General features: G+C 61.4%; 1 protein-coding gene across 11 annotated transcripts in view; it reads right to left on the bottom strand.

The window, feature by feature from the left end:
* AFAP1 (actin filament associated protein 1) overlaps nt 1-12,267 on the bottom strand; it is a 174,946-nt gene that overhangs the window by 70,681 nt on the left and 91,998 nt on the right. For all 11 annotated transcript variants that reach the window (XR_011386175.1, XR_011386174.1, XR_011386176.1 and 8 more), the window contains 2 exons: nt 8,399-8,610; nt 4,989-5,168 (listed from right to left, as the gene is read on the bottom strand). Coding sequence is in view for 6 of the 11 variants with exons in the window: in XM_070068012.1 (XP_069924113.1) it covers nt 4,989-5,168; nt 8,399-8,610 (392 nt within the window). In the remaining 5 variants the exon portion in view is untranslated. The remainder of the gene's footprint in view (nt 1-4,988; nt 5,169-8,398; nt 8,611-12,267) is intronic.

Raw genomic sequence — 12,267 nt, 5'->3', positions numbered from 1 at the left:
TCCAAGTGGACAAGAGAAAAAGAAAAGCAAGATGTATTTAAAATTAGATTTATTTAGTTCAGAGACCTCCAGCGACGCTGGCCTGCAGGGGGCTCCAAGAGAGGGAAACCTGAAGCGGCTGGTGATTCTGGGGCTTTTTAGCACAAGTTTGGGTAGAAAAAAAGCTTCTCGGCTTGACATTCAGTTACAAGGCGGGGACAAAGGCCATGGAAGACCTGATCTGTAATCTGATTTGCTGAGGGGTGGGACAGGTAATTTGTATTTCCAGTAAACTGTGAGAAGGATGGAATCGCCACTCCCTAGCTATTCTCATGGTAAAATTGGAAGCTCCCGTGGAGGGGGGCAGGCACTTCTGACCTTGCTAAGGATGTTTTGGGGAGCGAGCATCTTGCACCCTCAGTTTCCACCAGGACCAGCCTGGCCCCTCACATCACGACCTCACAGGTGCTGCGCCAAGGGCCTCAGATCCGGGTGTTGTTTCACCCTCCCAGCAACCCCAGGAAGCCAACGTCATCTCCTCTCTGCAGGTGAGAAACCTGGGCACCAGGGATGTACGCAGCTTGTCCAGGACATACCGTGAGGGGCGGGCGCTGTGGCACAGCAGGTGAGACTGCACGCAGGCCCTTGCAGAGTGTCCGTTCAAGTCCTGGCCACTCCACTTCCAATCCAGCTTCCTGCCAACGCACCCTGGGAGGCAGCAGACGACAGTCCAAGCGCTTGAGCCCGTGACCCCACCTGTGAGACCTGGTGGGGGCTCCAGGCTCCTGGCTCCAGCCTGGCCCAGCCCTGGCTGCTGCAGGCATTTGGAGAATGAACCAATGGATGGAAGAGCTCACGCGCCCGTGCCCTCTGTCTCTCTTTGTCCGTCTGTCTGTCTCTCTCTCCATCACTGTGCCTTCCAAAATAATAAGACACAGCAAGGAACTGGTAGAGCTAAGACAACAACATGTAGAGTGGGCTCCAGTCTGTGCTTAGCTATGCAGTTTTTCTTTAAAGATTTATTTATTTACTTGAAAGAGTTACACAGAAAGAGAGAGAGAGGAAGAGAGAGGTCTTCCATCTGTTGGTTCACTCCCCAGTTGGCTGCAATGGCTGGCGCTTTGCTGATCCGAAGCCAGGAGCCAGGAGCTTCACACAGGTCTCCCACGTGGATGCAGGGGCCCAAGCACTTGGGCCATCTTCCACTGCCCTCCCAGGTCATAGCAGAGTGCTGGATGGGAAGTGGAGCAGCCGGGACATGAACCGGTGCCCATGTGGGAAGCCGGCACCACGGGCAGCAGCCTCACCCACTGCGCCACAGCGCCGGCCCCCAGCCATGCGGTTTCCACACGGCGGTGGCCTTCGCGTCCGTGTCCTGGCTCTCTCACACTCACTGCACTGCGATTCAGGAGTAGAGAAGCCAAGCAAGACTCACTGGCAGGGCCTGGATGCCGTCTACCTTCCTGCCTGCCGGGCTGCAGAGCCCCGTCTGCTCGTCCATCCCACCTCTCCCCGAGGGAACGAGCGGGCTGAGCCAGAGCGGCCGTTAGCGAACCTGGCTTGGCCTCCGGCATCTGGAAGCGCCTTAACGACAGATTTTCGAAGCAAAGAATTCAGACAAAGGGGGCAAGGGGTGTAAACGGACACTTCCCAGAAACTGCAACGCAAGAGTGGGCTCTGGACCCCCACGTACGGACACTGATCAGGCAGTGAGCTGCCGGCCAGGTGCTACTGGGAAACCTCCCAGCGAGTGGAGGTCACCTTCACCAGCAGTCGGCGTTCTGGGAGTCTGGCCTCCGGACTAGTGAGTGTGACACGCACACACACGGTAACGTGTGACGGAACCGTCTGCCACGCTGAACTGACAGCAATCCAGTGTTCATGAAAGCGAGGCGGAAGATTTTTAAAGCGTGATCCGTTAATTAATGAAACGCTATAAACCGCAACAAGGAAAGAGAAGGGCTCCATTCTCTGAACTGAACATCTCCGGGACATTCTTGTCAGGCAAGAGCAGCAGGGTACAGAGCACAGCCCCGTCCTGCGGGGGCTCGGGGTGTGCGAGGAACTCACAGGCCACACGCGCCACGCCTGCCTCCTACAGCACCCACGGAGAAGGCCGCACACCGGAGAGAGCACACAACGGCAGCTCCAGTGCCAGGTATCCCATCCCTGCCAGGGCAGACTGTGGGACGGAGATGGCGAACACGTGAGGTTGCTCAGGGCCGCCACGGGCCAGGGACACACCTGGCCATGCACACGAGCACCGAGGTCCAACGAGTCGGCGTGACAAATGCGCCTGCAGCTCATGTGGATCTGAGGCCAAAGCCACGTGAGTTATCAGTTGCGGGTATGCACACCTATATAAGCGAAAGTATTTTTTAAGAAGCAACATATCCAGATACTAACAGACCAAGTGCGGGGTAAAAGCCGCCTCTGCGGAGGAAGAGCGGGTTAATAAACAGGGAGGCGCAGTTCAGTTCTATCTGCAGCCTTTTAGGCCTTGCAAAGACAGAAAACAAAAGAGAAGAGAGAATCACGGGGCATCTGCGTCGCTCCCATCTCCGGGTGGATCTGACAAGCAGCCAAGCCAATGCCTGCATCTGGAGAGAACAAACTAGAATTTCTCAGGTCTTGGAAGTCTAAAATAATCAAAATCTCATGACTGGTGGGTACGGCTATTTCTGCCACCTCTCACTTCCAACTGAGTCTTCTTGGGCTCTCCCTCTGTCACCTGTGACGAAAATGACAGCATAAGCGTTAACCAGAGTCGTTAACCGACTTACACTTTCAGAAAAGAGCCCTCAGTTAGTTCATACTATTTATCTCCCTTTTAAGAAAGACCACAGGGGTTGGTGTTGTGGCACAGCAGGTAAAGCTGCCGCCTGCAAGGCCAGCATCCCATACACATACTGCTTCAAGACCCCATACCTCCGCTTCCAATCCACCTCCCCGCTAATGCACTGGGGAGAGCAGTGGAAGACGGCCCAAGTGCTTGGGCCCCTGCACCCATGTGGGAGACCTGGAAGAAGCTCCTGGCTCCTGGCTTTGGCCTGGCCTAGCCCTGACCATTGCAGCCATTTGGGGAGTGAACCAGAGGATAGAAGATCCCCCTCTCTCTCCCTCCCTCTCTCTCTGTAGAACTGCCTTTCAAATAAATAAATCTTAAAAAAAAAAAAAAAAAAGGAAACATCATCAAATGCTTAAAAAAAAAAAAAAGGCAGGAATCAACCTTCACTCGCACGTGGAGACGTCATTCTCCGACAGGCCCAGGGCCTCTGTCTGCAAGAACCTCGCACGTCCGTCAGCATCTGAGATCCTGAGAGAGTTCTGTCCCCAGCTGCCAGCTCCAGCCCTTCCCGGTGACACTGCAGATGGCCCATCCGTCACACTGACACCAGTGAGCAGAGCGCTTCTTTTGCACGCACAGAAGTATTTAGCAAAACTGGAAGAACAGGGCAAAGGGAGGAGCCCTAAGACTCAGAGTGGCCTTCCTTGGTCTCGGTAAGGAACAGGTAACACAGAATGTAGCCGTGCGGCTCCAGGTCACCAGGTGATCACAGAATGTAGCCGTGCGGCTCCAGGTCACCAGGTGATCACAGAATGTAGCCGTGCGGCTCCAGGTCACCAGCGGTTGGGAGCCGGCACCAGGAAAGGCTCCTCGCTGCCCAGCTGTCATCCCCTGCTTACTGAGGGATGGTGCTAAGGTCGTGGAAATCAGGTGACCCCACAGAATGCAAATGGAACGTGGCTTCTGGCTCAGTCCCTTGCTCCTCGTGGTATCATGCCGTCGTCCTGAGACTGCTCACATCACCACTGTTCTCAGCTGGCCGTCTGAGGACGGATGCTGATGGCGGCAAAGTGCTCTGTCACCGTGAAGGGCTCCAGCCTCGCCGACCACAGAGCTGGCTGATGCACAACACCCAGGTCCGAGCCTGGGAGCCGAGGGGAGCCCGACGGGAGAAAGTCCCATCCACAGGATCCCGGGACTGTCCGTCGCCATCTCCCACCTTACAGATCTCAGGGAAGCCACAGCCACTGCCAGTACTCCCCTGCCCCCCCCCCCTTTTTTTTTTAAGATTCTATTTATTTATTTGAGATGGGGAGTTATATACAGAGGGAGAGACAGAGAGAGAGGTCTTCCATCCACTGGTTGACTCCCCAAATGGCCACAATGGCCGGAGCTGGACCAATATGAGGCCAGGAGCCAGGAGCTTCACACAGGTCTCCCACGCAGGTACACGGCCCAAGCACTTGGGCCATCTTCCACTGCTTTCCCAGGCCATAGCAGAGAGCTGGATCTGAAGAGGAGCAGCTGGGCGGGGCTAGAACCAGCGCCCATATGGGATGCCGATGCTGCAGGCAGAGGCTTAGTCCACTGAGTCTCCAACCAACAAACTTTTAAAAGGCCACAGTTCTGTGTCCTGAGCAGCCCGAAGAAGCCATCACATCCTACAATCTGACCCTGAAACTGTCTTAGGAATGACAGGGAAACCGCTTTTTCACAGCAGGCAAGGACAGGAGAGATGGATGGGCCAGGGGTCCGGGGAGTCCCAGAGCTCCGGGCCTGGGGTTCAGGGAGCCCCAGAGCTCCGGGTCTGGGGTCCGGGGAGTCCCAGAGCTCCGGGCCTGGGGTCCGGGAATCAAAGGTGACAGCTTTACCCACTACCACAGCACCGGCCCGAAGCTATGTTTAAGAAAAGGTAGAAGAAAATTTAAGATACAGTCCACACACCCAATAAGCTAAGCGATGCTAAGCAGACTAAATAACAAAGGACCCGCGTCCGGATCAACGAGCGAAGCTGCAGAAACCTGGAGCAGCCCGCACTGCTGGGGCAGCCTGCCTTCCAGAGACAAGGGCAGAGGGAGCAAGGTCAGGGTTTCGGGTCACCTCAAAGCCACCAGCACAGCCACACGGCACAGGCAACAGGGCTGCGGGTCACCTCTGCGAGCCAGGGCGGAGGCAGGAGGAGCCCTGAGCGAGGAGGACGCGAGGCTGGCGCGGCACCCACCTTCAGCCACTGCTCGGCCTGCTCCCTGCTCTGCACGGCGAGCACCAGGGGGTCCGTGCCCTGCTGCGTGATCTTCAGCTCGTGCTTCTTCTTCTTGCTGTCCTTCGGGGTGTAGGTGACGCTGCAGCCCTGCAGCGCCAGCTCCATCTGAGGCTGCTGGTCCTTGGAGCTCTTGTAGCACTGCAGCGACACGACAAAGCCACGTGGGGGGCTCAGGAGGGAGGCGCTCGGGGGGCTCAGGAGGGAGGAGCACGTGGGGGCTCAGGAGGGAGGAGCACGGGGGGCTCAGGAGGGAGGTGCACGTGGGGGCTCAGGAGGGAGGAGCACGTGGGGGCTCAGGAGGGAGGAGCACGTGGGGGCTCAGGATGGAGGAGCACGTGGGGGGCTCAGGACGGAGGAGCACGTGGGGGCTCAGGAGGGAGGAGCACGTGGGGGCTCAGGAGGGAGGCGCTCGGGGGGCTCAGGAGGGAGGAGCACGTGGGGGCTCAGGAGGGAGGAGCACGGGGGGCTCAGGAGGGAGGTGCACGTGGGGGCTCAGGAGGGAGGAGCACGTGGGGGCTCAGGAGGGAGGAGCACGTGGGGGCTCAGGATGGAGGAGCACGTGGGGGGCTCAGGACGGAGGAGCACGTGGGGGCTCAGGAGGGAGGAGCACGTGGGGGCTCAGGAGGGAGGCGCACGTGGGGGGCTCAGGAGGGAGGAGCACGTGGGGGGCTCAGGAGGGAGGAGCACGTGGGGCTCAGGACGGAGGAGCTCGGGGGGGCTCAGGATGGAGGTGCTCGTGGGGGGCTCAGGAGGGAGGAGCACGTGGGGCTCAGGACGGAGGAGCTCGGGGGGGCTCAGGATGGAGGTGCTCGTGGGGGGCTCAGGAGGGAGGCGCTCGGGGGGCTCAGGATGGAGGTGCACGTGGGGGGCTCAGGAGGGAGGTGCTCGTGGGGGCTCAGGAGGGAGGTGCACGTGGGAGCTCAGGACGGAGGCACACAGGCGTCTGGAGGGGGGGCTCAGGATGGAGGTGCACGTGGGGGCTCAGGACGGAGGAGCACGTGGGGGCTCAGGAGGGAGGCGCACAGGCGTCTGGGGGGGGCTCAGGAGGGAGGAGCACGTGGGGGCTCAGGAGGGAGGAGCACGTGGGGGCTCAGGAGGGAGGAGCACGTGGGGGCTCAGGACGGAGGTGCTCGTGGGGGCTCAGGAGGGAGGAGCACGTGGGGGCTCAGGAGGGAGGAGCACGTGGGGGCTCAGGACGGAGGTGCTCGTGGGGGCTCAGGAGGGAGGCGCTCGTGGGGGGCTCAGGACGGAGGTGCTCGTGGGGGGCTCAGGAGGGAGGTGCTCGTGGGGGGCTCAGGAGGGAGGCGCACGTAGGGGGCTCAGGAGGGAGGTGCACGTGGGGGCTCAGGATGGAGGCGCTCGTGGGGGGCTCAGGAGGAGGCGCTCGGGGGGCTCAGGACGGAGGCGCACAGGCGTCTGGAGGGGGCGGGGGCTGGAGAGCGGCTCTGCAGGGCAGCAGGAGGCAGGCCAGACAAACGCACGGTGGCGGTCCCAGCAGCCTGGCTCTCCAGGGCAGCTGCCCGCCAGGTGTGCAGGGTATCCATCCCGGTGGCCCTCAGGGAGGGTCCTGGCAAGAAGCTACCTAGCAATGCAGTTCAAATGAAGGGGTCAGGGGCCCCACGGGAGTGCTGGCCCTGGAGGGCCGCAGAGCAGCCCCCGCATCTGGGCCTCGGTGCTCTGCCTCGCGGCAGACCCTGGGGGAGAGGGCATGGAACGCAAGCCGGGTCTCCCACGTGGTGGCGGCAGTCCGGCTACCTGAGCCATCACCTGTCACCCCCAGGAAGCTGGAACTGGGAGCAGAGCCGGACTCGGGTCCAGGTGCCATGTGAAAGGGGGCATCACGCCCAGTGGCACGTCAGCCGCGAGGCCACACACCCGGCACGCAGGCCACGTCTCGGTGAGGAGAGCCCTACAGAAACAGCGGACGCGGATTCTGAGTTCTGGGGGACGCGGCGCTTTAGTGCGTCCGGTGCCTCCAGCGGCTCTAATGACGCGCTCACCCTGGCTCTCGAAGAGGAGGAACGGGCGGGAGGCTAACTGGGAGACGGACTCGGGGAGCGCGGGAAAGACAGGTGGAGTGCGGAGGCGGGAGCAGGACCTGGAACCCCACCCGCCCACGCCCACACAGCCAGAGCCCCGCACGCCACGTTGAACTGTGCTTCTAGAGCGGTCGTGTAGCACGGCCACATCGCACAGCCGTCAGGTCAGACAGTAACTAATGACCACGCCAACCTTCCCCCTTCATTCTTGCCTTTAAAATTCCCCAGGGCAGCATTCCTGGCACGGCTGAAATCCGGGAGAAGCTCAGGCCACCCATGTGGAAAAATACATAGTTTTTTAAAAAATTGAACAAAAGTATTAATTCAACATATGGTTCAGAATCAAGCAAGCTGAGAGCCCCGCGGCTCACAGGCGAATCCTGATTTTTGAAAAAGCCGGATCTGCTCCACCGGAGACTGATTTCCAAAAACAAATCCTCAATATTCTGCCTGAATTGTCCCGCCTCCAGCAGGCCCCTCCCAGGTTTTGGGGGGAAAGAGAGAGAAGCTCCCCAGTGCGGTGCGGAGGCTCCGCTTCCCCGGAAGGAGCCCACACCTCACCTTCTCAGCCTCCCGCCTCCGACACAGCCCCTGCCCGAGCAAGGCCTGCAGCAAGGGCTGCGTCCTCCCTCCCTGCTCCCCTGCGCCCCTCCCCTGCTCCCCTGCTCTCCTTACTCACCCCACCTTCCTGTTCTGCTGCTCGGAGGGAGGGGGGAGGGAGAGAGGGAGGGAGAGGGAGAGGGAGGGACAGGGGGAGGGAGGGAGTAGGGGAGAGAGGGAGAGGAAGAGGGAGAGGGGTAAGGAAGGAGAGGGAGGGAGGGGGAGGAGGAGGGAGGGAAGAGAGGGGGAGGAGAGAGGGGGAGGGGGGAGAGGGAGGCGGAGAGGGAGAGGGAGGGAGGGGGAGAGGGGGAGGGGGGGAGAGGGAGGGAGGGGGAAGGGAGAGAGAGGGAGAGGGTGAGGGGGAAGGAGGATGAGGGAGGGAGAGAGAGGGGGAGAGATATAGAGGGGGAAGGAGGGAGAGGGAGAGGGAGGGAGGGGGGAGGGGAGACAGCGAGAACTGGCTCTGTGCTTCCCCAAAGCACCTCCTGCCTGGCTCTCTGCCCTCTCTGCCTCAAGCCCCCACCCCCGTCTGTGACCGGCTCTGAGGAGCTCACTGACTCATGCCGAATGCCGGAGACCACAGCGCTGCCCCAGGCTGGGCAGGGCCAGGGCCCGGCAGCCCTGGAGAGGTGTACGCTGGGCCCCGCAGGGGCGCACGCTCACTGGTAGGGACCCCGCCAGGCAGGGCTGCCAGGGAACCTCACGCGCAGGCAGGCCGGAGGCGCTCACCAGGAGCTTGGTGTCCTTGACGACACACAGCAGCTTGGTCCACTGGCCGAAGCGCTTCTTCCGCAGCAGGAACGCGCAGATCCTGGCGTCCCTCACCAGGTCCATGGAGGCCTCCTCGGAGGGCCACTGGTGCCGGGCCTTCTTCCCCTTCCCGTCCTCCTCCTCCTCGTCGTAGGACTCATACGAGCTACTCATGGCGTCCGAGTCGTAATCTGTCAACAAGAAGGGAGCGGGATGAGGTCTCCTCTCCGTGCCCCGCGTTTATTTCTGACGACAGGGAACTGGACGACACGGGCATTTGCCCCCTCAGAAGCACGTAACTCCACGACTCACACCGCGGGAACTGAACAGCAACTCCAGATGGAAGCGGCCGAGAACTCCACTCAGAACTTCTGGGCCATCTGTCGCGGACAGGACCGAGTGCAGGCCCAGCGTCCCTCCCCCGGGCGTGCAGGGCGAGTGCCACCTCACTGCGCCACGGCTGCCACGCCGGCCTCTCGCCCCCCAGCTTCTTCGTGCCTCCGTTCCAATCCGCAGCATCTGCCGCCCCCTGGGGCTGCCACACGCACCCTTTCCAATCACCCAAGATCCAACCAGAGGCCCCCATGCCATCCTTGGAACTTTCAAAGCAAGGTGCACCCAGCCCTCCCAGGGCAGTCACCCCAGTCTGTGACAAACCACCCATGGCTATGACCTAAGCTTCCCAGGCATTCGCAGGGTCCTGGCACGTGCTGCTCCTCCACGGCCCTCTGCCTCTGCCTGGACAACGCTCTCGGGTTTCAGGGTTCGCCTTCCTGCTGCTTCTTCCTCGAAACCCTGTGTCGGCAAGGCTGGGTGCTAGGGCCCGAAAGGACGGCGCCCCTTCAAAATTCAGGTGCTGAGGCTGTCCCCACTGGGAGCGTGCGTGGGGACAAGGCTCTCAGCAAGTGGGGTTGTTAAGACTCAGCGAGGGCACAAGGCTAGCAGCCCACTCCTCCTTGTAGGAAGAGAGAGACCCCTGCCTCCACGTGGACACTGTGAGCGGACAAGCCGGGGAGACAGCTCACGGCAGAACCCAGCCCTGCTGCCGCCTCTTCCTGACTTCCAGCGCCCACCCTGTGAGAAACAGGACTCTGTTGCTTGCGCCCCGGCCTGTGGTGTTTCTGCCTATGACCTGGGAGCTGTGGCCTCTGGGCTTTCCACACTGCCTAACACGAAACCAGCACCCCGCACTGCCACTGTCCCAGACCTGTCTCCCAGTCAGGGCCCAAGCCCGGGACAGAGCCGGAACACTGCTGACTGCAACATCGCTGGCCTGCAACAGCACGCCAATCTGCTAAGGGAGCCGAGATCATTCCGGCAACGCCCCCAGGGTCGGCTGGCACGCTGGAGACGTGACTAGCTGAGAGCGACCGCCATCTCCACTCCTCTCCCCCAAGCAGGCGATGAGCTCCTTGAGCAGGGTCTGAGTCGTCTCTGAACTCCCTCTACTCCTGGAACCTTCTGGAACACATTCCCTTTTCAAAATAACTGAAGAATGAACACCTAAGAGTGAATGACAGGGGGGAGAGGCAGCGGCTCGCGTAGAGAGAGGATGGCGAGGGCACCCGGACGCTCCTGGGCTTCTCACCCACCCCTGCTGCACGGCGCCGCACCGGCCGTCTGCCAAGCCCGCCTCCCATGGCAACCAGGAGCGCTCACTCAAATGCAGATCTGAGGCCGATGCCGCGGCTCACTAGGCTAATCCTCCGCCTAGCGGCACCGGCACACCGGGTTCTAGTCCCGGTCGGGGCGCCGGATTCTGTCCCGGTTGCCCCTCTTCCAGGCCAGCTCTCTGTTGTGGCCAGGGAGTGCAGTGGAGGATGGCCCAGGTGCTTGGGCCCTGCACCCCATGGGAGACCAGGAAAAGCACCTGGCTCCTGGCTCCTGCCATCGGATCAGCGCGGTACGCCGGCCGCAGCGCGGCGGCCATTGGAGGGTGAACCAACGGCAAAGGAAGACCTTTCTCTCTGTCTCTCTCTCTCACTGTCCACTCTGCCTGTCAAAAAAAATAATAATAAAATAAAAAAAAAATGCAGATCTGAGTGTGTCCAGTGTCCGGTGAAGGCTGCGAGTACTCGCTAGCCCCCGGGAGCCTCGGAGCCAGCGCCGGGCAGTGCAGAGATGGCAGGTGCGGCCGCCCGGTGCCGCCCGGTGCCGCGCGCAGTGTGAGCCAGCCCCTGCGATGAGCTGCTGCAGAGCGGATGAGGAGTCTGAGGACGGCACACCCGGAGCAAGGGCACTGCCAGTCCCGAGCGCTTCAGGGGCACGGGCCTTCCGCAGCCCGGGGCCACCTTGGGGGGGTGCGACGGGGAAGGGGCGGGTGCCTGTGGGGGATGTACACACAATTCTGTTTCCAGGACACCGGGTGCAAGCTCACTGTTTATTCTCCTTGTTAAATACATTGCATTTTCCCATAAAGGGGTTTGTGAGGACTTTAGCATGGCTAGAACACTGGGCTACGGAGGGGAGTGACAGAATACGACAGAGAAGCCAGGCGGGGGCGGGACAGGGCGGGCAGGGGCTCGGGGTGGGCAGTGGACGCGACTGCTCTTTGAGTTTAGGGGCTCGGAGGATCACGGATCCCTAAGACTCAGCTCATTTTCAGGAACGTGAGTTGAGTAAATATTTAATGAGCAAATGTAAAAGATAATTAACGAATACGTGCTCTGTAAACGGGAACCGCCTGTGGGGCCGTTCACCCGGGAGACATGCTCCGGGCCCTTCTTGTGTTCCTACACTCGTGTGCAGCCGCGAGGCCGGCTTCAATCTGCAGCCAGCGCGGGGCCTCTCGGCCCTCAGCGACAGGACCCCGCGTGCTCACTGCGTGACTGCTCCGAGGCGGCAGCCCTGCAGCGCGCACCTGGGTCTTCTGATTTAGCTGGAAAGCCCACCACGGCCCTGGGAGCCCTCGCCCTCCACGGGGAGGGGCGGGGTCTACAGCGACACTGTCCAGCCGCCCTGTGACGGAGCAGAAACACCGACTCGCTGTTTTCAAGGGCTTCGGCCTACGTCGCAGGAAACAAAGAAAAGAGCGCCAGCAGCTACCCGGAGCTCCCGCTGTCCCCCGGTCACTGCGCTGCTTCCCGGCCCGGCAGGCAGAGCCGCGGTCTGGGGCTGCCTGTAAGTTTCAGATTATGGTCAGTTAGGACTTTGTGAAAACTCAGACAGACACACAGTGGCACAGGACGGAGAGTGGCTGTTTGTGTCCTGGCCCATAGCACCCCGTCTGGGTACTCAGAGACGAGCGGGAGGCGCGGGCACTGGCGTGCATGGCCTGGCGTCCCAGGTGGACATCTGCTCTTCGGAGAGGAGGGGGCAGACCAGAGAGCCGCACGGGGCTGCGTGGCCCCCGTGTGCCAGCACCGCTGCTGTGACACGGCGGGACCACCCTCGCAGCACTGTTCTGATGGGGTACGGGTCGCTCAGAACCACTGCGTTTGACCCATAAAGCACCCTCCCTGGGAAAAGATGAGAAAGGGCAATGCTGTGTACCCCGCACATCCGACAGAGGAGAGCCAGGAGCGGGGGCCTGAGGGGTGGCGCTGCCTCGCCCCTCCCAGGGCCCCAGAGTGCAGACCAGGCTGAGGGACGAGCGAGTCCCGGCATCTGGACTCCTGCACCAGCCCTCAGAGAGAGCGGGAGAACCACGGGGCCGCGGCCATCGCCTGTGCCCTGCTGGCCCTGACCAGGCGGGCGGCAGCAGAACCAGGCCTCTGCTTGCGCTTCTGACCTCGCTTTCCAGAGGGAAGGCTGGCAAAAACCTGAGCGGAGGACGCCTCCTCCCGGGCGGCCACGTCTTCTCCCTCCTCGTGCACTGCAAGTGTCTGGACACCACACGGGCACGGAGT

Source organism: Oryctolagus cuniculus, chromosome 2, assembly GCF_964237555.1.
Source record: "Oryctolagus cuniculus chromosome 2, mOryCun1.1, whole genome shotgun sequence".
NCBI classification, from domain to species: Eukaryota; Metazoa; Chordata; class Mammalia; order Lagomorpha; family Leporidae; genus Oryctolagus; species Oryctolagus cuniculus.
The sequence above is the reverse complement of the archived record's forward strand: the minus strand, read 5'-3'. Positions and strand labels throughout refer to the sequence as shown.